This window comes from Muscardinus avellanarius (assembly GCF_963383645.1).
Source record: "Muscardinus avellanarius genome assembly, chromosome: 13".
NCBI classification, from domain to species: domain Eukaryota; kingdom Metazoa; phylum Chordata; class Mammalia; order Rodentia; family Gliridae; genus Muscardinus; species Muscardinus avellanarius.
This window is the reverse complement of record NC_137799.1, coordinates 84,898,447-84,924,635: the sequence shown is the minus strand read 5'-3', so window position 1 is coordinate 84,924,635 and position 26,189 is coordinate 84,898,447. Positions and strand designations below refer to the sequence as shown.

Here is a 26,189-nt window from a genome sequence, read left to right as displayed (position 1 = left end):
TATTCTCTGACGTCCCCAATAGTATGGCTCCAAGCAGAATCACCAGCTGCCTTTAGTCAGCAACCATTTTTCTGTGGATTCAGCCTGCTTTGCCTCTCTCAATTGAAAGAGAAGGGCCTGGTTTGGTGGCACACACTTGTAATCCCAGTACTTGGAAGGATGAGACAGGGGGGTTGCAAGTTAGAGGCCAGCATCAGCAAGTAGAGAGACTCTCATGAAACTAGTGAGACCTGTCTCAAAATAAAAAAATAGGGTTAGAAGTATAGCTCAGAGGTAGGATGCCACTTTTCCATTCCTAGTGAAACACACACACAACGAAGGGAAAAGTGTGGGCCAGAAGGGAGGCATGATCACTCCAACTAGGCAATTAAAGGATTAATGACTCTTAAGCCTTAGGTGACATTTTAAGGACTTTTGTTTTGTATTTTCAAGGTCCCTAGGAAATCTGTTTGAAGATCCTTCTGTCTATAAATGGAGTTTGGTTCTTAAGTCTTCTCATAAGGAACTTAGTGAATGGGTTAATGAATAGTAATAGTGACCTAATTATTAATTCTACTCTTTCATTCATTCAGCATATATTTTAGTACCTTCACCAAATTCTAAGAAAACATTTTCATTTTTGTTGATATTTTGAAATGGTTTTTGAAATGTATTCTGAAGTGATTCTCAAAATACATTTAAGTTATCTTATTAATGTTTTGGTATTTGTGAGCTTTCTGCTTTTACTTTTTTATATCTAGTAATCAACTTTTAAATAACACCTTTTAATTTAATTTAATTTTTAATTTATTTTTTTATTGGTGCACTGTATTCATACATCATAATGGGATAAAAAAAAACTTTTGTAGACATACATGCACACATTGCCCAATTAGCCCCTACCTGATCCCCACCCCATTCCCTCCCCATCCCTCCTTCCCATGCTTGGCTTAGTGGTTGACATCTAGTATTATAGCAATTTATCCAAAATTAACAATGATAATCTCACAGAACAGTTTCATTTGTCTGATACCAAGCTTTTGATGACTTAAAGATAACATTTCAATATTTCTTTTTGCTTTCTTTCTTACCAGAGAATTATTTTTTTTCTTTTTTTTTAGGTGAAACTATCATACATTTATTTATTTATCTTTCAGAAAAAATATCTCCTGATATGGAATATGGACTCTAGATACCGAAAACGATCTCAAAAAAGAACAAAGCTAGAAGATGTATATTTTCTGATTTCAAACCATATAAAGCTACAATAATTGAAATAGTGTAGTACTGTTATAAAGGCAGATATATAAACCATTGGAGTTAAATAAAAGCCTAGAGATAAATTCTTCAATATATTGTCAATTTGGACCCTTACCTAACACCATATACAAATATTAACTCAAAATAGATAAAAGAGCTAAATATAAATCTTAAGACTATAAACTTTTAGGAGAAAATCTGGGTCATAAAACCTCACAACATTGAAATTGGCAGTGATTTCTTGGATATGATTTCAATGGCACAGGCAACAGAAGAGTATACAAACTCCCTAAAAAAAAATATTGTATATCCAAAGACAATGTAAACAGTTAAAAGTTACTGATTGAATGGGATAAAATATTTCTAAATGCTATATCTGAAGGTATATTAATATTCCAACTAGAATTCCTAAAAATTAACAACAATAAAAGCAAACAATACAATTTAGAGATAGGTAAAAGACTAACATAAGTAATGAATCTCCACAGATAACTAATCTTAGTTGTCTGTTGGATGGAAAATCTTGTTTCTCTGGTTCTGGTGTGTGTTACCTATTTCTTCTTTGTAGTTAATCTCTTTGAGTATTTTCTCTAGTGCTGGTTTTGAAGACATAAATTCCTTCAGTTTCTGTTTGTCATGGAAGCGTCTTATTTCTCCATCTAATTTGATAGAAAGTTTTGCTGGGTAGGAAATTTTTGGCTGGAAGTTGTTTTCTTTCAGAGTTTGGAATATGTTACTCCAAGCCCTTCTGGCTCTCATGACTTGGTTTGGGAAGTCTGGAGTGATTCTAATCGGTTTGCCTCTGAATGTCACTTGGCCCTTTGTTTTTGTTGCCTTTAAGATTCTCTGCTTGGCTTCCACATTGGTCATTTTGACAATTATGTGGCGTGGGGAACCTTTTCTCTGATCCTGTCTAAAGGGGGTTCTATAAGTTTCCTGAATCTATGTATTGACCTCTTGCTCTATGTTTGGAAAATTTTCTGCTATGACTTCCTTGAAGAGATTGTTGATCCCTTTGGTTTCACCTTCTTTTCCCTCCTCTATTCCAATTATTCTTAGGTTAGCTCTCTTAAAATGGGCCCATATTTCTTCAATGTCAGATTCTTGCTGTTGGATTTTTTTTTTTCTAAATTAGAAACTATGCGTTCATTTTTGGAGTGATCATCTTCTAACAGCGAGATTCTATTCTCCATGTGGTCTAATCGGTTGTTTGTACTTTGAATTGAGGCCTTTACTTCATTAATTGCATCCTTTATCTCTATTTGGCTCTCTCTGAATTCTTTTCAAAACACCTCTATTATTTCTACAGTTATTTTCCTGATTTGATCTTCTAGAAATCTCTGAATTTCTGTTTTATCGGGTTCTGATGTTGTAGGGTTGTGGGCATTCATTGCTCCATTGTTGTTCCTCTTTCCCATGATTTTGGAAGTTTGTGCCTTCTCTGGGTTCTTCCCTTGGGTCACTAAGACTTCACCTAAGGTGCTTTGGATCTTGAGTCTGTGGTATCTCAGTCCCCACTACTCCTTTACTAGGTTGTATGGCATAGTCTCAGACCCAGGGAGTCAATCGAGGCTGCTTTAGACCATGGGGGGTGCCAGGTTGGGCATTCTCCTATGGTGTGATATCTCTGCCACCGCCACTCCCCCACTGGGTCAAGTCCCTGGGAGTGCTGTAATGGGATTTCTTCTCTAGGGACCGCAATTTGACTCACTGTTGTTGAGTGCGCTGATAGAGCTGTAGTGGGCTCTGTGAATTCGCTGTTGCTGTCGCTGGTGGCAATATGGCACTGCTGCCACGCCCTCGGCCGTGAGACTAGCGTATTTCCTCTCTGGTTTTGTGCTCTGCTCTGAGTCCCTGTAGGGTGTGCTGAGCCCAGCCACTGGGAGCTTTAGATGCTCCCTGCGCCGAATTCCGCTCGGCTGCTCAGCAGTGGCTCACCTCAGCTCGCTGTCCGCCGCTCCTCTCTGGAGCCTGGTGGGCTGTTGAGTGTGTTCGTCTGGAGCCATTTGGTGAACTCGCCACTGCCGCTGGCAGTAAGGCGCTGCTGCAGCGTCCTCCGGCGTGAGGCCGGCATATCTCCTCTGTGGCTCTGATCTCCGGTCTGAGTCCCCCTCCTCTCTGGGGCCTGGTGCTGCAAGGAAAGATGGTGCCCGCCGCTCCGCGCCGCGGCTCCAGCCGCAGCACTGCGATCTGGTTTCCTTCTGGTGTCTAGTTTTTCCAGCCCTCTTTTTCTCTGTCCCTTGTAATTACATTTTTTTGTTTCTCTGCTGATGGTGTTTTCTGCCTATGAAAGGCACTGATTTTGTAGTATTAGAGATTGGTTGTTAGTGGGGCTCGTAAGTCCCGCTTTTTTCCATCGCCATCTTTCGGAAAGTCCCAACACCTTTTAATTTTAGTAAAACTTTAGTTTCCATAGATATTAGAATAAAATAATAGAAAATACAGTATATGTATTTTTTATATTTGCAGAGACTTGGAATTAGCAATCTAGAAACATATTCATTATTGATGGTTTGTATTTGTTTTAGCCAGATTTATGGAGGGATAACTTATGTAAACTAAAATTTACCCTTTTTAGTGTGATGATGTATGAGTTATGACAACTGAATAAGGTTGTGTAACTGTCACCACAATCAAGATGCAGAATAACTCCTTACCCCCCAATTTCCTTTTTTTTTTTTTTTTTTTTTTGAGTCTCTTCTAACCTCTGGCATCGACTTAATTTTATTTTTTCTCCCAGAGTGAGCCTTTGGGAGAGTGTGTTATAAATGGAATTATGCATTATGCAGCCTTCTGAATTTTCTTCTTTTGTTGAGCATTAGGAATTGAGTTCATGGGGTTACCTTTATCAATAACTAGATTCTTTGTATTTCTGGATGGTATTCCATTGTATGAGTATGCCAGATTGTTTTATCTATTCACTTTTTGAAGAACAAGGGGTTATCTAGTTTTGAGTGATTGTAAAAAAAAAAAATAAAGCTACAAGAAGTATTTATTCACTTATAGTCATTTGAACATGAATATGTTTATTTTGGATGATTACTTACAAGTAAGGTTGCTGAGTAAGTGGCATGGTAAGAACATGTTTAACTTTCTAAGTAAATGACCTGCTGGTTTCCAAAGCAACCTTATTATTATTGTATAGTCCCACCTGTAGGAGAAAACCCTTACTCTTCACTATTCAGCAGCACTTGGAATTGTAGTTTTTTGAGTAACTGTTCTAATAGTGACAGTCAAACTGTTTGTATTTTCCCATAACAGCTCATGATGTTGTGTCTTTTTATTTGTGCTTATTTTCCCTATGTTTTTGATAAAGTAACTGTTCATATCTTTTCTTTTTTTCCTAGAGTCAGTTTTTATTGAATTTGAACATTCTTTAATATTCTGGGTCTAAATCGTTCATGTATTGCAAACATATTCACCCATTCTTTTTGTTTTTTTTTTTAATATTGTCTTAGAAAGAGCACACATTTTTTTTTAACATTGATGAATTTCAGGTTTTTCTTTAGTGGGTTTTATTTTTAGTGTTACCTCTGAGGAATAGTTGCCTAACTCAAGACCACAAAAATTTTTTGTTATTCTTTGAGAAGTTTTATACGTAGGCTCATGATGAAGTTTAATGCTTGTTGATGGTGTGAGACACAGGTTGATTTGCCTGTATTTTTCAGTTGGATATCTTGATTGGCTTGTTCTGTCATCATTTGTTGAAAAGACTATCCTTTCTCTACTGAGAGAACAGTGCCTCTGTTTTTGAAAATCAGCTAACTATACTTGTATGAGTCTGTATCTAGACTCTTGTTCTCTTTGATTAAACTCTCCATCTCTTCTTTTGCCAGTGCCACCTTGTTCTAGCTTTACTCTAGCTTTCGTTCTTGATATTCCTAATTCCCCTTTGAAGTACACTGTAGAATCTTAGGTCTTTATTGTTAGTGTCTTTAAAACTGGCTGATGAGAAATGGTAAAACAGTTCCAAGTTTAGTATAAAAATGTTTAGCAAAAGTGTGTTGTCCATTCTGCCATCCAACTGTTCTCCCCACAGTGAGTGCATCTTCCATTTGCCCTTGTCTCAAGCACTCTCTCAATTAGTATCCTTCAGCTTTTTCTTCTAGGAGTATTGTTTCAGCATTTGTACTTCTATACCTCACATATCACCCAGAGTGATCTTTTTCTGACATATAAATTGGATCCTATTGTTCGTGTTTAAACCTTCTGGTGGTGATTCGTTTTGTTTAGGAAAAATTTGTAGTTTCTTACCATGGCCAATAGACTCAGTGTGATTTGACCTTCACCCACCTTTCTGACTTCACATGCCCTTCACACTCCTTCTTTAACGATTCTTAAACTACACTGGTTTCTCTTATATACCTGGATTACCTCCAGTATGTTCTTCACTGGGGTTTTATGCATGGCTCTTCATTCTCCTATGTCTTGACCTGGGTTTCCTTGAGCCCCTCTTTAGAGTCTTAGCTCAGTTGTTCTCTCCTTGGGAAGGACCCCTGGCTAGCATCCCTTTTTACTTATGTGGGAGCTTTATCTAGTTCCATTTTTTGCCCTGTGAGCCGTTTTTATTTTCCTCGAAGCACTTAGCATTTATTTGCTTGTCACTTTCCTTTCACTAGCTGATAGGATCTTGTTTTACTTGTATAACAGTGGTGCCTAGAACAATAGGTAGCTTGTGATTTTAAGTAAATATGTGTACAGTAAACTTTCCATAACTGTTTAAAAACCATGTAGCAATTCATAATATTGTTCAATAAATATTTGTTAAATAAGCAAGTACTGTATTTTGAACTCTTTTATTTGGACCCCCCTTCCCCCTGCACACAGTTTATAGCCAAGATGGAGAGGAAGCATGGTTCATAGGAAATACACAAACCTGATTGTCATTTATTGTGTGATCTTAGGAATTTCATTTAAATTTTCTGATATGTAAAAATGCAGGGCAAGTGATGATAGCCACTAAAGTACTATCAAGTCTAACTGTATTGTAAGCCTCTTTATTTTGATGATTGTGGAATTTTCATCAACTATCGAGGTCCTTTTGTGCCAGTTATATTTCTAGAGTTACCATATTTCTAGGCTTTTATTCTCTTCCCTAAAAGGATAATTAAAAGGAGTAAAGCCTTATCATGTATGTGCTTTGTGTCAAGTATTGTACTAAGTATTTATATGCATTACTTTGTTTGATCTTCACATCAACCCATGTGGCAAGAACTGTTATCTCAACTTTTAAGATAATGAAACTGTAGCTTTGAAGTGAGAGTAGTTTTCAGAAGGCTACATACAGACGAGGTAGAAGAACCAGAATCCCAAACTTCCACTGAGTTTAAAGCTTCCACATGTCATTAGGCTACTCTTGTTCTTTGTTTGTTCTCTTTATTCAGTGTTCTTCTTTTACACAGAAATGGTATTCTCTTTAATCCACTCTTAGGACTGTTCAGAGCTCAATGTTGGGAGGAAAATAAAAATTGGGTATACGTGGTTCACATGGGAATTGGTTAGCCTAAATTGTTTGCATTATGTTAGTTCTATATACAGCTGCTTACTCTTGGCATAAACTGTTTTTTCTTGACTTTCACATTTTAGTTATTTTAAGATCCAAAAGTAGTTATAAGCACCACTACAAAGTAGGTGTTTTAAACCAAGATCTTGAGGCCTGGGGTTTCATGTTTTAGGCATTGGTTGTCTATTAGGTCCTTGAAATGTTTGCAAAATTGTGTGTATGTTTTTGAGAAATGGGGAGTATACATATTTTGGAGAAGAGTTTTCGATCTTCAGATTCACAAAGGGCCCCATGATTAAGTTTTAAACTATGTCTGTGAAAATAGGATTATGCAAGATGAAATAGTAAAATGTTTTGTAGGATACATATACACAGAACATATTCTTCTGCAGCAGTATAAGGAGGTGTTGCTGAATGGTTCAGAAACCTGGAAATCAGGGATTTACAATGAATTTATTTCTAAATATTACGCAGGAAATTGGAAGGAGAGTTTCTTGATTAATAGCTCTTGGTGTTAAGCTAATTACAGGCAGGAGTGGCTGGGGAAAAGGGTGTATGACTGGTGGAAGAGGACAGCAAAGGGCTCAATGCAGGCAATCAATGAGGGATATAAAAAAGTCAGAAATCATAAGAATTTCCTTATGGTATGGGTAGTTCTGCCTTTGAAATTATTTCATTATTTTATGCTAAATTGCTTTCTTTTGCTCTGCTTCCATTTCATTAGTGGAAAATCTTATCCTATGTGGGGCCAGGCATGGTAGTGTACACTTGTAATCCCAGCATTCGGAAGGCAGAGACCAGAGGATCATGGTTCACAGACAGCCTCAGCTAGTTAGTGAGGCCCTTCTCAACTCGTTGAGACACTGTATCAAAAATAAACAGACTTAAAAATAGTGCTAGGGGTGCACATCAGAGGTGCAGTGCCCCTGGGTTCCATCCCTGGTTCCACACAAAAAAATCTTATGTGTAAATAACAACTACTTTGCAGAATATAGTAATATTGCTAAATGTTATGCTAATAAGACTTAGAGCTAATATCTTTCCCTCACAAATCTCTTAAGAAGAACTAAAATTGGCACATTTTTCCCCCCACAGTATTATGGATAGAACCCAGGGGCATTCTACCTCTGAGCTACACTCCCAGCCCTATTTTTTTTTTTTTTTATTCTTTATTTTGAAACAGGGTCTCACTGAGTTGCAAAGGGCCTCACTAAGTAGTAGTAGCTGAGGCTGTCTGCAAATCACGGTCCTTCTGTCTCAGCCTCTCAAATGCTGGGATTACAAGTGTGTGCCACAATGCCTGGCTAAATTGGCACATTCTTAAATCCTTCTTAAGCTAGTACCATGACTAGTCTCTTTCTTATGCCTTTTTTCTTTCTTCTTCCCTTGGTGGATTCATAAAAAGTGTGAGGTTTGTCTAGATCCAGGTTGTCTTTTTTCACCTATAAGGGCAGTTGACCTACAAGGGCAGAGCTACTATGATTCCAAAGCAAGGTCATAGTTATGGTTTTGTTTTGTTTTTAATTTCTGCAGGACATTTTGGAGTTGACTAAAAGCTATTTGTAGATATAGATCAGCACAAATTAATATCTGGAGAAGAAACCATTGAGTGGGGGCAGCTTAAGTTACTGAAAGCTCAGAGTTGTTTTGGATTTCTTTCAGCCAATAGTGTCAGAGTGGCCAGTGAGGAAAGCTGAATGTCTAGGCAAGCTTTGTTGTCTATTGGCTCTTGTAGGCGAGGCCTACCTTCTTATGTGGAGTCTAAAACATTTTTGGTGCTCTTTCCAGTCTTCCTTAGAGATGAGCTGTAGGAGTGTATCACAATCCAGTCAGTGACAAATAAGGAGTTGTGTTTTTCTCCTTAACAGAAAGACCCATGGAGAATTGTCTTCATTTCTGACAGTTGTATGAGATAATGTATAGAGCTGTGGCAGGGATGATGAGGAACTCAGATATAAGAGAGGCTACAGGAATCAGTAGTTGACCCAGGGCCCTGAAGTTATCTATTCCATCCTGCTTTTGTTATATTTTGGCTACCTTTTTTTTTTTTTGGATATTCTATAACTTGAAAAGAAATTACCAGTATAGAGCTGTGTGTGTGTGTGTGTGTGTGTGTGTGTGTGTGTGTGTGTGTGATATTTTAATGCCATGGTAACCCCTTAAATATAATAACACACTAGAAACAGCTTGAATATACGGCAATTGAGTACCACTTAAATAAACATTTAAATATCTAAACAAATGGTATACTATGCAGTTGTTACAAATATATTACTTAAGGATATGGGAAAATGTTCTTGTTTCATACTAAATAGGAAAAGAAGGAACAGACTAAGATAACTGTTATTTTCTTTTGAAGTGTTTAATATATGTATTGAGAAGATATTAATAGGCTCACCAACATTATATTACTATATTCATTGGCTGATAAAATTACACCTGATATTTGAGTTCTTTCCACTCTGCTTGTCTTCATTTAACATATAATTTTTCTAATCTGAAAAAGTTATAAGACAAAATTGTATTTATGTGACCATTTTCCTTCTCCCACATGTGAGAAAAAGGTACCACCAATTACCCAGTTACTTGAGGCCTAGTTTTACGGGTATCCTGAATTTTCTGTTATTTTCATGCCCCTTCTTATTATTTCACTTTTCTCTAGAATGTGTCTCAACTCTGCTTCTCAGCCTGTACTGCCACACTTCTTGTCCAAGTCATCACTCAACTTTGGTTTGAATCCTGAGTTCCCTTCTAGCTTGGCTCTTACCTTTTATCCTTTTGCTCTGAGAGTCATTCTGAATCTACATAGCATTCTGAACTTGAAAAAACTTAAATATTTCATGTTCTAGCTTAACATACTTAATAGTCTTACCTGAGACAAATACTTTCAAGAAAACAACTTAGAGGAGCAAAGGTGTCTTCTGGCTCATGGATGTATAGGTTGCGGTTCATCATCAGCCAGCTCCACTGCTTGAGGCCTGAGGTGAGGCAGGGCATCGTGGCTGAAGGTCCTGGTGGAGGAGAGCTGCTCCACCATGGAAGCTGGGCAGCAGAGAGAGAGGAAAGAGCCAGAGCCATGATAGAGTTCCCAGGGGCACCTCCTTGACTACTTTCTTTAATAAGGCTTAATCTACAGGTTTCTACCCCACCCCCAATAGTGCCATCATATTATTAATCCACAAATGGATGGACCTATTGATGAGGTCAGAATCCTCATGATCCGGTTACTTCCCAAAAGCCCTACCTCTGCACACTGCTGCATTGGGGACCAAGCTTGCAGCACATGAGCCTTTGGAGAGACCACCTAATCTAAACTACAACACTTTAGTGAATTAAAATATTCAGAAAAAAGATCACTCCTGTGTGTGAAAGTGGGCAAGATCAGTAAGGAGAAAGTTGGATGCCTGTAACTATTACTGGGAGGATATTTAGATTTTCTTGTGGGAAAAATGGGAATTGGGTTCATATCATATCCAGAAGTCAATCTTAGAAGCATACAATTATGGAACTTTAAAACCTAGACATACATACATACACTGTGCCCTTTTTTTTTTAAACGTGAAATAGAAATTTCTTGAATGGGTCACAGAAAGCTTAAACCATAAGAAAAAAAATTGGATATTATTACTCAGTTAAAATGAAAAACAACAACAACAAACACCTGTTCATCAAAAGATACCTTATAGAAAGTGAGACAACAAGCCAGAAAACTGAAGAAGATATTTGTAACAATTATAACCAACAAGTGACTATGATTCAGATAGTACCAGTTCAAGAGCAGTTAGAAGAACAGCTTAAAAAAAAAAATAAAACAGCCAGCTGGGGATGGTGGTGCACACTTGTAATCCCCATGCTTGGGAGGCGGAGACAGGAGGATCGCGCAGGTTTGAAGCCAGCCTCTCTGGCTTAAGAGACCGTGTTTCCAAATAATTTTTTTTTTTAAAGGGTCTGGGAGTTTAGCTCGGAGGTAGAAGGGTTCCATCCCCGGCGGGGGGGGTGGGGCAAAAAACTACATCACAACCTAGAGATTTTGTTATTATCCAAGTCAAAAACCTTTACTGTGCACTGATTTTCAGAATACTGATTCTGTCCAGCTTTCTCTATGCTCATCTGTTTCCATCAGGATTCCTGTTTCTTTCTGAGTCCCAGAAAACACCTGTTCTTGGGCCTTGGTAATCAGTTTTCTTTTGCCTTTTATTCTGTTCTCTTAGCTTTCTGCAAGGAACTCTTATTTGCATCCTGTAGGTCTGTTTTAAGGTTCCAGATGTGTTGCTTCCATTTATTAGCATGAATGAATGATTGATCACTCTAGTTGAGAAAGGGTTCTAATGGGCAGCTGTACATTACTTGTTACCGGGGTCCATGCTCCAGTTTTTGTTGCTGATGCCGTCTCCGCACTGACCCTTCCCTGTAGGCCCCACACATGCAGGTACTGGCCTGATCAGTGTTTTTCATATTTCATTTCAAGATATTCACGGTAGGCATACAGCAAAATCAAGTTCACTGCTCAAATAGCAACAAGCTCAGTACTGTGCTGTTCTCTGCATTCCCTGGCTGGTCAAGAGTTTAATATAGATTGTTCTGCTAACATGGCTTCTGTCTATGGAGGCTGGACTGAATCTGAAAAAAAGTCCTCAGTAGCATTTAAGAAGCACCACAATGGAGTGGCTTCTTAAATGCTACTGAGGACTTTTTTGAAGTCTGTTGCCTCCTTTTGGCTCCTCATAAGGTCTCTACTTCCCTTCTGGAATAGGGTCTCGCCACTGGATCAAGACACACATGCCTAGTGTACTCTGCTTAGCTGACTGGTAGAAGGGTGGTTGTGTGCTTGGGAGCCAGCCAGATCTAATTTTGAGAGCTGGCCCTGGCTCCAGAGCTATTCTCTAGTCCTTGGCCTGGCAGCTTTACCTGTTTTCTTGGAACATCGAAGACTCCACTCTTGGGAACTTTGTTTAAAAAAAAAAAAGAATTATAATTCATGACAGTCATCATTCTTTATGATGCTCTAAAGCTGTCTCAAGTTTTGCCAGCAGTAGGGACTTGTTAAGTTTGTTCATTGTCTTTTTGGTACAAGGTGTAGCAGGTTCATCTTATACTTAGTTTTAGGAATCAGGATATAGGCACTAGCTGTGCTCATTGCTACTGGGAGATTATTGTGTCCAAGGAGGATGCATGTTATTTGAGGTGTTTTCTGCTATTAAGAACATAGTAGAGATTGAGGGTGGTCAACAGGAAAATCTCTATCTGGCTTCTCCTTGTAGATGTCCAGAATTACAGGGAGGTATGGGGCTGTAGCTCTTCCCCTCACTAGTGCCTGCTTGGTCAGTAACTTATCAGTCCCCAGGGATCAAGCAATTGGGGGCCTTGCATTAAAAGGAATTTCTCTTTTTGCTATCAGAAGGACAGCATTTCAGAACACATTTTCTGTGAGTTCGATTCTCTAGTTGTCTTTTTCTGCCCTTCCTGCCAGGTTTGAAGCTGCAAGGAAATAATTCTTTGTTACAGAAAATCTAGTAAAAAAAAAAAAAAAGAAACAAAACTGTTAACAGAACTGAGGCTGTCTACCACTGCACTGCTGTATATTTTCAGACATAATTACTAGCTATTTATCAGAATTAAATTAATTATCTTAATGAAGTACCTACTTGCCTAAGTTTAAAGTTCACTTCATTTTAATGTTTATTCTCTTGAATGGCTCATCAAGAGAATAAAAGGAAGAACTAGTTTTTTTTTTATTGTGGCTTGAGTTTTTTGTTTTGTTTTAATAAGGTACCCAATCATTGATCAGTGAGAAAGTTTTCTTCCAAGACACCTGGTTTTCTGAGTGGAATTTTTTTTCACTTATGATTATAGAATGTACATTTATTTTCATATTTAATTGGTATGGCACTTCTTTGAGCTTTGGACATCCCCCCTTCTAAACTCAACAGTTTTTTAACTTGCTGGTTTGTAATTATACAGAGTGGTGATTTATCTTAAATTATTTTAATAACAAATCTGTGTTTAGCTACTATTCTTAATATACTTAATATATTCTTAATATACTTAATATATACTTAATATACTTATATATTCTTAATATAAAATCCCTTCCTCTGAGATTTTTATATTTCTCAGTGTGGTGATAGGATAAAATAGTAAACTTTTACAGGTTAATTGCACTGTAATTAACGTAGATAGGGCAGAAAGCAGATGACACTGGTGAACTCTTTAGTAATGTAGGGCAGTTCAATAGATAATAGTACTCTGCTTTCCTCTCAGTTTTTCTTTCTTGGCAAGACGACTTGATAGAAATTCTTCATTTCATTCTTGAATGTTATGTGATGTTTGATTGAATCACTTTTTAGTGATGAAAAGGGTTGGAGTTGAGTTCAACCATTGATGATTTCCTATTTTTATTTAAAAGAAGTCATCTGTAATATTTTATTGACTTAATTATCATCAATTTTTTTTTTTTTTTTTTTTTTTTTTTTTTTTTTTTTGGTGGTACTGGGGTTCCTAGAAGCCCTTCTACACCCGGGCTACACTACACTCTCAGACCTATTTTATTTTTTGGAAACAGGGTCTCTTAAACCAGCAAGTCTGGCTTCGAACCTGCACAACCCTCCTGTCTCCACCTCCCAAGCGGGGATAACAAGCATGCGCCACCACACCCAGCTAATTATCATCAATTTTAAGTACATCAGCCCCTTTTCTAGGATAGTTCCTGAGGTAAGACCTTTTACAGAGAAGCTTCAAAATGACAACTAAATACAGGAATGAATCAGTTTTATTGATACTGTTTTATTATTAAGCTAACTAATATTCCAGTATCTGTATTTTTATCATATACTCTTTGATGACATGTTAAATATAATCTTTTTTATAGTTTCATATTTTAGAAATACTTGATAAATGTTTCTTTCTATGAGATGTCATCCTAAGTATTTTTGTTGTTGTTGTTGTTGTTTGGTATTTGGGGTATTTGATGGATGACATGTGGGTGAGTTGGTTTATGATGGCCCCTCTCATTTTCTTTTCCCACCTAAGTTCAAGGTATATTCTATTTAATTATATGGATGTAGCTGAGCGTGATGGCACATGCTTGTAATCCCAGCATTTGGGAGGCTGAGACAGGAGGATTATGGTTCTTGGACAACCTCAGCTACTTAGACCTTGTTTCAAAATAAAGAATAACAAAGAAAAAAATAGGGTTGGGGTGTAGCTCAGAGGAAGAATACCCTGGGTTCCATCCCTAGTACCGCAAAAAAAAGTGTGTGTGTGTATATATATATATATATATATATATATATATATATATATATATGTATATATATGTGTGTATATATATATGTATATGTATATGTATATATATGTATATGTATATATAGATAGATATAGATAGAGATATAATTTGATTATTGCCATTGATAAGATTGTTTTTTAGAGGACTTTTGTTATAATTAATGAAAAATTAAAACTTCCCCTAAATGTGGAAAAGCAACCTGAATTGAATTCTGGGACAGAAAATATAACATTACAGAAATCTGATTGATACCTATGGTTCAGTTGATATTAATGTGTTGACATTAATTTTGCAATTTTGTTAAATTCTTATTTATGTAAAATGTTAGCATTAGTGGACACCAGGTAAAGATTCTATGTATAATAGAAACTTTGCTCATTGAAATTTTTAAATAGATGGACATACGACTAGTTTGGGTTTGTAAGAGCTCACCTTATAATTTTAAGTATTAAGAATTTAAAAATTAGCCAGTGTGGTGACACATGCTTGTAATCCCAGTACTTAGGAGGCCAAGACAGGATTAGAGGTGGTTTGGAGACCAGGCTTAGTAGTTTAGTGAGACTCAGCAACATAGTGAGTCCCTGTTTCAAAACCCAAAGTAAAAAGGGCTGAGAATATAGAGGATGCCTCTACCAGGCATTCTCCAGTTCAATCTCCAGTACCATACACACACACACACACACACACACACACACACACACACACACACACACATAAAAACACACGTGCGCGCGTGCGCAAGAAAAAAAAAATTTTAAGTCCACCAATAATGCATACTTTTTGTATGGAGATACCAACTCCTAAGTTTGATGTCTGCTAATGTTTGATCAGTTCCACTCATTTAAGATTTTTTATGTACAAATGAAGGATTATAGTAGAACCAGCAACCTTTCATTGCTTCTTGTTTTATTATAAATTCTGAAGATTTTGGTATCACCTGGAAAGAAATAGAACCAGAATTAAAAGTTTATAAAATTGATGTTGACATTAGTTGGTAATTTCTTTGAACATCTATCAAAAATAAAAAATATCTAGGTACAGTGGAAAATAAAGGGTCATGCCATACACACATCCACAAAGTCTTTTATTGTGTTGGGTGGGTAAGTGTTATGTAAATAGTGTTGGCCTCAAGTGATGTCAGAATTGAGAGGCAGCAGGAGAGATAACATTGAGTCAAGGTAATTAGGGACATACCTCACAGAAAATGGTAGGCAGGAGCTAGACAGAGAAGGATTAGTAGAACTTAAATCTACAAATGAGAGAGGACCCTTTGTGTGTGTGTTGATGATTAGTTGTGCTGAGCTGTAGAGGTCTCACTAAATAGACTAGTAATGTGGGCAGAGAGCTCCCTGGATGGGTTACATAGCAGTGTACAAAGTTAGGGCTGGAATTTATGGAAAGTCTTAAATTCTCAGAAATTTAAACTTTTAGTTCTAGATTGGGGAAGGAGTATTGTTTTTGGAATCAGGAAGTAACTTTTAAAGAGGCGTCTGATCCTTGATAGTGCCGGGGTTTTGTAAATTGAATCTCTATTATATGGGGGAATTAAGCTAGGTGCCAGGGGGACATAGAAGCGTAAGGTTGGTCTCTTTTTTCTAGAATCTAACAATCTCTGGCAAGTCAGGGTCTTCTTATTATTAAAAGATGAATAACATTAAACAGTAAACGTATAGGATGTTTGGAAGGGCCATTAGAGGACTAATAAAACATGAGATGGGTGAGTGCAACTGTTAAGTAATGGGCTTGTTTCAAAACATGGAACATCAAGGATTTAGGGGGAAAGATTGTCGTTGGTGATGCAGTATAGGTTCATTGGAACTGAAACGTGCTCATAGAGACCTACAGTAATAAATGTATGTATTTATTAGAGTCTGACTGGTATAGTGCAGTAGAAACAGAAGGAAGTTGGAGTGGCGGCGCACACTTGTAATCCCCGCGCTTGGGACGGGGAGACAGGAGGTGCCAAGCCAGCCTCTCTGGCTTAAGAGACCCTGTTTCCAAATAAAAATATAAAATAGGTCTGGGAGTGTAGCCTGGAGGTAGAAGGGTTTCCAGGAACCCCAGTACCACTTAAAAAAAAAAAGGAGTTATAAGTGTAGATAGGACTCAGTGATTATGGGCACAGATTATGGGTGAGTATTGGAGCATGGGAGAAAAACTTTTGGTGACTGGTAACCTGAGCCACTATCAAGTTGCCCCTGGGTCATGCGCCATACATTTTCACTATCTGATGATGCTGGTTCTGCCTCGCTAAATTATCTGGCAAGAAATTAGGGGAAGAAGAGCTTGGGAGCCACAGATGGGATCATTTGCATTAAGGTAGGTGATGCCAGTGAAGAAAAGGGGAGCAAAAGGGAAAAAAGCCAAAAAGGAAATGCAGCAGGAACATTGAGAGCTGTAGAGGCTGGCCATGGCGATCCGCTGTGTTTAAAGCAGGTGGAGGAGAATTGCAGCAAGGAAGATATGCTGTAGTCTCAGGCTGCGTAGAGATGGAAATCTTTAATCAGTCTGTCTAAATGGTCCAAGTTGCATGAGAATTGTGAGCCTGGGGTCCAGATTACAGGGTGTAGAGAGAAGGAAGAGGATGAAATGATGAGAAGTAAGAACAGTAAAAGTATTTGGTTATGTTAAGATAGGGGTATAGAGAACAAGGTACACCAAAGGGAGTTTTTAAAAGTCTATTTTGATTAAATTTACTAAATATCAAGTTTCAACTGTGCAAAGCACTGTATGGACACAAAAAGCAGTTAAAGTATATTAGGATTTTTGTGTCCTCTCTTCCTCAAAAACATGGTACCTCAAGTTCTTTTGACTTGACAAGGACAATTCATCTTAAGCAAAATACAAAGACACTCGGGAATTAAGCTTCTTAGAAGAAGAAGGATATGTCAGTGACAGAGAACATGTGGTGAAGGAGCATGCTGGAGAATGGAAGGAGCAATGAAACGGGGAGGGAGAACCACTGGGCAGGTGCAATAGCATCAGCCAGGAAGGGAAAGAACCTCCATCCTTTGGGGCTGACCTAAAAGAGAAAGACAAGATCAAGTCCTTTCACAGCTGTTTTGAAGTAGAAAAGAACAGCTTGAGAATCCCAAGATGTCTTTTTCCTGAATGTCTTGTACATCACATAGACTTAGGTATATTTTCTATCTTTGAAAAGGTCCTGATAGAGCAGAAAATTTAGGAAAACAGTGCTTTTGTTTTTAATCCTCAGAGAAGATTTAAAACACCTGAATCATTGAAAATGCTGGTTTGGGCCGAGGATTTTTTTGTTTTGTTTTTTAATGGTCAGTGAAATAGACATTTTTAATGTATCAGATAATTTGTGAATGCTTCAGCATCTTAATTAGCTAGATGTAGACTCTTAGACCTTAGAGTCTAAGAAAGGGAGATACAGGCCCCAAAACTGGCAAAATATTAAGGGTATTTAGAGGAGAATGAGATTTTTTTTTTTCTGCCAATAAGTTGAAAAGGATTTGAAGTGAATTTTCCAGTATTTACTAAAAGGCCTTATTTTGTTTTCTTTATATACATTATTTTTTTAACATTTAGAAAATAAAATTGTGTGCTTATATTCTTGGTTCATGACTAAATTACAATATATAACAGTATGTAAAAACTTATGAAGATAAGCTGGGCGTGGTGGCACATGCTTATAATCCCCGTGCTGGGGAGGTGGAGACAGGAGGATCGCGCAGGTTCGAAGCCAGCCGCGCGCGCTGGCTTAGGAGACCCTGTTTCCAAAAAATAAAATAGGTCTGGGAATGTAGCCCGAAGGTAGAAGGGCTTCCAGGAACGCCAGTACCACACACACACACAAAAAAAAAAAATTATGAAGATGATTTTAGCCACTTAGATGAAGAACTAATTTAAAAGTTGTCCCATTAGGAAAAGCTTTGGCAGGACTTTGAGTGTTGGGTTTGATTAGTGAAGTATATATCTGGACACTGCCCCCATTTTCCATTTTATGTAAGTAAAGTTGCTCTAAGTGTTTGCACTTAATTTTATCAGCTATATTTTAAGTGCATGTAGCTAGGAAATAAATGCAGGTCAAAAAGAGGAAAGAACTAATTATTGCTATACTTTTCATGTGTGTGATCCTGGGGATGGAACCCGGGGGGCTTTCTTTCTCCCCCATCCCTATTTTACTTTATTTTTAAAATTTGAAACAGGATCTTGCTAAGTTGCTGAGAGACTCACAAAATTCCGAGGGTGACTTCAAACTTGCGATCCCCTCTCTATTAGCCTCCCAAGTACAGGATTTACAGGTGTGTAGCACCACACCCAGCTAGTACTTTAACTTTGATAGTTAAATATAGGAAGACACGAAAAGAAAGAAAATAAATGTGATCTTGAGAAGAGAAAAAATGTTCATTTTTTTTCTGTAAAACAGTTTTAAAAGGCTTTTAAAGTTTGTGTGTGTGTGTGGGGGGGGCAGTCTGGGGATGGAACCCAGGGGCATTTGACCTCCAAGCTACACCCTCTGCCCTAGTTTTTATTCTTTATTTTGAAACAGGGCCTCACTAAGTTGCGGAGGGCCTCACTGAGTAGCTGAGGCTGTCCACAAACCGCAGTCCTCTGGTTTCAGCATCCTGAATGCTGGGATTACAAACTTGCACCACCACACCCAGCTTTGAAGATATTTTTACTAGAATATTTAAATCTCAAGGCCTATTTGAGTAAATCTTGCTTAGGAATAAAATTATAGAAAGGACACTGGCTACTACATGTTAGGCTTAAAAAGTGACTTATTATTTTATTATTTTTAGTACTGGGAATTAAACCCACGGGCATTCTATCTCAGAGCTACACTCTCAGTTCTTTTTATCTTGAAGTAAGTTCTCTTTAAGTTGCTGAGGCTAACCTTGAATCTGTGATCCTCTTGTCTTAGGCTCCCAAGTACTTGGAAAAGTGACTTATTTAAAGGCAATAATTAGTACATATCACTCCAAACATTAATCTGAGGATTAGTTCACACATGTTCTGATAGAGTATTGCTAGCAGGGTTTTGAGTTGAGAGTATATTTAACTTATCAACCTCCTTTCACGACCACCACCTCCTCCCTTCAAATAGGCAGCAGGGTCTGCCTGCAGTGGTTCCTGTAGCGGAGCTTGGTGCAGCCTGAAGCAGTCTGGGCTGAGGTCAAGCAGTGCCACTCCAGCCTCTCCAAGGCTTTCTCTGTGTGTTGCCAATGTGCTGGTAAAAATGGCTTTAAACTCTTGTCAGTGCAGTTACTGGTGCATGCATCACAGTCCCACTCAAATAAACCTGTCACAACACAGAGTTGCCGCTAGAGAAGAGCACAAGGGCAGGCCACTAGCTTTTCATTCGAGCATCACTAAACGTGCACAGAGTGCCCAATTATTTCAGCATTATTGAGCAAGCCTACGGTAGGACCCAAGCCTTGCTACATTAGATTTTCTTTAGTAATTTGCTCAAGTACCGCTGAGGACACTTAAAGGGCTTAAAACGGTGGCTGCAACCAGTTTCCTTTTCTGGGTTGTTAATTCAGGTTTTCTCTTTCAAATTAACTCTCTCTGCATGCTGTGCAGTGGTTCTGGGAGAACTGTTTAGCACTAATTTTCTCAATTTTCAGCTTTTTTTATTCAACATAACTGCATTAACAGTTATTCACATATATGTTACGATTAGAAATACATGATAGCCAGACCTTTTGATTTTCTTTTTCGTTTCCTTTTCCCTTTTTCTCTTCTTTAAAGAACATAATAGATGCTTTGTTAAACCTGAATTTTAACTCTTAAAAGTTACTTAATTTCACAATTGAAAAAGTAAGTTATTTACAGTGCATGTGCAAAATTTTTAAATCTAAGAAAAGTCACATTTATCAATCATCTCTCTTCCCATTCTTGCCCTTTAAAAATATATTTGTTAAGGATAAATATTTGTTTCATGGGTGCTGTATTTTTATTTATTCGTGGCTCCACTTTTAGGGTAGGGGCTGGATATAATGGACAAATTCAATATCTATGTCTAATTTTTCACAGCAGCAACAACTCCAGGCTCAGCATTTATCACATGGACACGGTCTGCCAGTGCCTCTGACTCCACATCCTTCAGGGCTTCAGCCCCCTGCGATTCCACCCATTGGCAGCAGTGCTGGGCTTCTGGCCCTCTCCAGTGCACTGGGAGGTCAATCCCACCTTCCAATCAAAGATGAAAAGAAGCACCATGACAATGATCACCAAAGAGGTGAGCAGTGACATTACCTACCTGATGCTGAGTGAAGGTTCTAGATTCCATGGTTGATTCTGTCTCTGAATTTAATTTAACTACTTACTGAACAAAGGATTTACACTGAAAAGTAAATTAATTATTGGAAACATTCATTTGCCAAATAATGCCCTAGTGGTTGGCAAAAGTGAATCTTATGCTCAGTGCCAAGGAAGCTGTTTCCTGAAGATTGTCTTTGGTCCCTTGCTATCCTGTATTTCCAAAGTCTAAAACAGTAATGAAATCCTTTGATATTCTGTATTTGAAATGGTATGTTGCATTAATAACTGATTTTGACTGAAAAGACTTACTAATAAAAGTTCCCTTGATATTTGACCAAATTGATTATTACAAATTAGATGAACCTACAGAGGGCAGTGAAAATCTCAAATAAGGGAATAATTCCAAGCAAGGCATCGTGACACATACCTGTAAACCCAGTACTTGAGAGGCTGAGACAGAAGGATTCAGGTTGAAGGATAACCATAACCTCAGCAGTTTAGCGAGGCCCTTAGCAACTTGGTGAGGCTCTGTTTAAAAAACAAAAAATAATGGTATACAGGGCTGGAGGTATATCTCAGAGGTAGATTGCCCCTAGGTTCAACCCCCAGAACCAAAAATATAATGAAAAATAAAGCCGGGTGTGGTGGCACACACTTGTAATCCCAATACTTGGGAGGTTGAGACAGGAGGATCACAGGTTTACAACCAGCCTCCGCTACTTAGTGAGACCTCTGCAACTCAATGAGACCCTGCTTCAAAGTAAAGAATAAAAACCAGGGCTGGGGTATGGTTTGGAGGTAGAATGCCCCTGGGTTCAATCCCCAATACTGAAAAAAAAAGGAAAGAAGCCGGGCATGGTGGCACACACTTGTAATCCCAGTACTTGGGAGGCTGAGATAGGAGTATCGTGCAGGTTTGAAGCCAGCCACAGCAATTTAGTGAGACTCTCAGCAGCTTAGTGAGAACCCGTTTCCAATTAAAATATAAAATAGGTCTGGGAGTGTAGCCCAGAGGTAGAAGGCCTCTGGGTTCCATCCCTAGCACCCTCCCCACCCCCCAAACACACACAGATTGACTTTTGGACAAAAAGGTGCATCCAAAATTAATGAAGTCTGTTGGTTTTAACTACCTTTTTCCCTCAGTTTGTTCAGAAGTATGACATTAACTAACTTCTTCTATATGACTGTTTATACAATTGATTTAAAGGCTAGTTGTGCTCCCTGATTGAAGGGGCTTCCTCCTTAAGGAAAATGATGGTGCAGAAACATTTTGCTGTGACCATATATTTGCTGCTTATGATTAATTTTTAATAGTTAAGGACAAAAACAAATGAAAAAGTCTCCCAGCATTCTTTTGTGGGAATTTACTTAACACATGATGGTTCTTTGATTTGAAGGTTGTGGTTCATAATTAAAAGCTCATTATCTACTCCCTTTCAATGTCATTAACCATTAATTATAATTGAGATACTTTTTGTTATCACATAAGCATCAATTTGCCATCTCTGATCTTAAAAGCACTGTAATATTTGTCTTCCAGTTGTTTTAATGCTCTGGCACAAAGTTGGCTCATGATTGTAAACACTTTTCTAAGTAAGAAGTTGATAAAGTACTTAAGTAATAAGAGTGACCAGCTTTGGTCCTTCTAAAAGTATTTCAAAGGTATATTGGTGCTTTGTGAATCTGGTAGAGTAGTATTAATAATTAACTCTACAGTAAAGTTGACATCTGTGCAATTTATTATTTAGGAGAGATCAAGTTTGATAAATGTATGTGTTTGTATAAACTAACTAATACTTTTCTATTTTCTTTTTTTCCAACCACTTTATCTGCTTGTGTTGCTGCTGTTTTGCCTATAGACAGAGACTCCATTAAGGTAGGACTCAAAATTCACAGAGGAATGGCTTTAAAAGGCACTAAATGATTAGAAATCGAGAAATTAATTCTTTGAGGTTTAGAAAATAATAGTGATCAACTGAATTTTATTTAGGTATGTTAATATTTTTGAAATACAGTCCCCTTTCTTTATCAGAATTAGATTTGTAGAGCCAGGTCGAATCATAATATCTGGCTTGGTTTCTCACTTTATTATGTCTTGCTATGTGGAAAATAGTAACTGCTGTTCTTCACTTGGGCTTTAGCTATAAGATAGTGAATGAAGCAGCTAAATTGATTTATGAGGAAATAACACTAATTTTATATTTTGGAAAACAATTCCACCCTGCAAAATTCTTTTATAAAAAATTTGATTTGGGAGAGATAGAGCTCAGTAGAGCTCAATCTCCACTACCCAAGCAGAAATATAAAATAAGCATTTTTGTTCATCAGAAGTGTTTTCTTTTTTCTTCCTGTTTTTTGCTGTCTTATTTTTAACATCTTTGTTTTCCAGTATGGCAAGTTAATTCTCCTTAGGTTTTATGTTTGTCTTATATGCTTTCTGTGTCTTTTTAGAGACAAGTTATTGGAAAATAGGGACAGTAGGGTCTGATAATTTATATATGCTAAAACTTGAATTGCTTTAAACAGAACAAATAGGCTGCCATGGCAGGACATGAATATGAAGATATGAATGTCACCTAGAACATTTTTTGAGCTTGGCATGGTATAAATATGCTATCATATTATATGTAATTGTACTACATAATACTACATAATACATTACATAGATAATAATATGTAATATATTATCAAGTCGAAGAAAAGGACACTTTTTAAGCCTTGGCCAAAGTACGAGTACTGTCAGCTGCTTTTCTTATAGTTTAAACTAATTGAATGTTGTAGAGTGTAGGTTAATTACATCTCTTAAACTTTTTAATGATTGGTATATGAACACTAAGTTTCCCTGGAAAAGTTTTTTTCTTCTTAACTTTTATAACAAAAGGAAATTGATTATTTTTCAGAGCTGTTAAGAAAATAAAAGTTAAGTATATCTATTTTACCCACTAAGAATCTTATAATTCAAAGGGCATCTGCCATCTAATATAAATGTCAACATTTACAATTAGAACAGCACAAAATAAACTATTTTTGCATTTATAGTTGTATTATTTGTTGCATGACATTCATATCAGTACTTAAATGTAAAAACTTTCTTAATCAGAATAGTAAGTCAATGCAGTGACCAAGATTAACTGATAGCAGCCCTAGGGAAGCCTGTGTAGTTATTTTGAGGCCATAATATAAACATTCCCAAGCTTCTTATGATAAATACATACCTTTAGGCAGGCCAGTGAACTAAACAAAAGCCTCCTCTCAGGCCTCACTCCAGCAGACTGAAAATATTTATACTTTGTTGCACACCACTGTGCTTGTTACATTTTATATTCTCTCATACAAGAAAGGGTATAGTTTGAAGTAATCTGTAATCATTTGGGGTGAGTCTAGAAGTGTCTGCAGCTAGAAGCCAGGGGGAAAACTTAACAGGAATTAGAAGCAGATGATTTAGCCTTGATTTATTATGGATTGGTAGCTATAAATTGATATTTTTGGTGGTACTGTTCTCAACTCAGAGGTGTGTTGTGTCATGGCTGGGGCTGTCCTATAGCTTTGCAAGGTGAAATAGTTTGTGAATTTTCTTAAATGTGTTCTGTGATTCTCAGAAAAACCCTTAGTTGCTTGTTTTATCGATCGTCCTTATCCCCCATAAGTGTTTCTGGTTAAGAGGGTCTTTTTATGATTGTTGGTTGTGTGACTTGAGATGGTTTTTATCAGTCAGAGTGTGCCAGTTGCCTGCAGCTGGAGTTGAGCTTGTATGAAATAATTTATTCATACAGGATAATGCTCCTTAACATTTAACAGGTAATGAATGTGACATAAATTTCCTTCTTGCTTTTAATTTTTCCCTTTCCTCTTCTAATGTGCAAACAGGCAGCTCTGGTACTCTAAATAATAAGTAATTTTTGGCCATCTGTCAAAAGGAAATTTCAATACAAATTTAAATTAATGGTGCCTGAAATTTTTTATAGCTCCTCTAAAAGCCTCTAATGTGCAGAAAATTCCAAATCTGCTGGTAGTAATTAGTGTTGCATGTAATGAGGATGTGGGCAATGTTATACAGCCTCATTGAAACATTTTGATATGGTAGCAAAATTTTGATTTATATGAGGTTGTAGATGGGTTTAATTGCGAGAGACACATTAAAATGTTTTCTTGACGTTATAGATTACTAAGCAGGGCACATTTTAGAATACCTTATAAAATATAAACTTAAACTTACTGTAAAGACTCAGGTAATTAAAATGCTTTACCTTTAGATGCCAAGTGAAATGAAAGGGATCACTTGTTAAATGGTTGGGCCATTTTCTTTTCCTTTCTCTGGAAGTTCTGTGGTCACTAAATCGCTTGCTATTGGCTTTATTGATCTTGTTTTCTATAGCTCCAGTAGCCAAGTTCATTCTTAAGCCTGTTATTTGCAGACCTCTGTTTGAAGTTTTTCAACAAGAGTAAAGAATGTAAATATGTATCTAAAAGGAGGAAAGCATTGTAGGAGTGCAAGAATCAATTTCCTTGGTACTGAGAAACTAGAACAGTGTATGTAGTAGGTCTGTGGAGTACATAGCCACAGCACCTGCCACCTGTGCTCAACAGCAAGCCCCACGTTGGAGGCATGAAAACAGTGAGAAATTGAGACCGTAATCTACTCTCAACCTAAACAGTAGGGTTGGAAGCCCAAAGTTTGCTAAGAGGCCCACAAACTGGGTTCTTCCTTCTGTTTCCTAGCTGGGGGCTTTCTCGCCATCTTCTGGATTACTTAGAACCATTTTTATCATCACTGGAAAAGGCATAAGTAAAGGAAATAGTTTTTGAAGTGATGGACCTTTCCACTGACCATTTCTCCCACTGAGGTTAGGTAAAAGTGGTTGGCTCCAAAACATCTTCCATAGAAGACATTACCACATACTGCCAGGAGCTTCTCACTTGCTAGATTTACCATGGAGAATCCAGCTGCTCTGAGGTATTAGACTGTTACATTACTCGTAGTTTTTATCTGAGTGACTGATAATGAGAGTAATGATTCAGCGCTGTGAAGGCCAGGTTGCCTAGACCTTGGTAGAAAACTGAAGCTATGGAATTAGTCTTCTTACCCTCCCCTATCTCCTAATATCTAGGTATTAGATGGTATAGGCCCCCAAAACAATTCAAATATTGATTAGCTCCATGGCCTCGTCCAAGTTACTATTATATTTATATATTTTATTATACCCATTTTATGTAACTGAATAGTCCTTTTTTTTTTTTTTTTTTTTTTTTTTTTTGGTGGTACTGGGGTTCCTGGAAGCCCTTTTACCTCGGGGCTACACTCCCAGACCTATTTTTACATTTTCATTTTGGAAACAGGGTCTCCTAAGCCAGCGCGCGGCTGGCTTCGAACCTGCGCCATCCTCCTGTCTCTGCCTCCCAAGCGCGGGGATTACAAGCGTGCGCCACCACGCCCGGCTGAATAGTCCTTTTGTGTTTTGAATGCAATAACTTTCTCAGATCAGATATCTGAGACTTTTTTAAAAAATATTTAAATACAGAAGAAATGCAAACTTTTTTTTTTCCTGGTACAGGGAATTAAATCCAGGGGCATTCATCTTTGAGCTGTATCCCCAGCTTGCTCTCTTTTTTAAAACAATCTTGAAACAAGGTCTCTGTAGGTTGATGAGAATCTCACTACTTGCTGAGGCTGCCCTCGAACCTGTGATTCTCTTGAGTACTAGGATTACAGGCATATACCACCACACTCAGCTAGAATACAAACATTTCTGACTTAGAGTGTTGTTTTTACTTTTGGTTTTTCACCAGAATGTCTTCCTTAAAGTGCTGTCTTCTTCGCCAGGTGTGGTGGTGCACGCTTGTAATCCCCGCGCTTCCAGCCGCGCTGGCTTAAGAGACCCTGTTTCCAAATAAAAATATAAAATAGGTCTGGGAGTGTAGCCCGGAGGT

General features: G+C 37.6%; 1 protein-coding gene across 13 annotated transcripts in view; it reads left to right on the top strand.

The window, feature by feature from the left end:
* Positions 1–26,189, top strand: part of LOC308272016 (transducin-like enhancer protein 4) — a gene marked incomplete at both ends in the record, with an annotated part of 152,038 nt that overhangs the window by 60,779 nt on the left and 65,070 nt on the right. For 6 of the 13 annotated variants that reach the window (XM_080708762.1, XM_080708755.1, XM_080708754.1 and 3 more), the window contains 2 exons: positions 20,037–20,238; positions 22,121–22,137. In XM_080708762.1, the coding sequence (XP_080564888.1) occupies positions 20,037–20,238; positions 22,121–22,137 (219 nt within the window). Of the gene's footprint in view, positions 1–20,033; positions 20,246–22,120; positions 22,138–26,189 lie in introns of all 13 variants that reach the window. The other 7 variants (XM_080708761.1, XM_080708763.1, XM_080708757.1 and 4 more) reach the window with 3 other exon arrangements.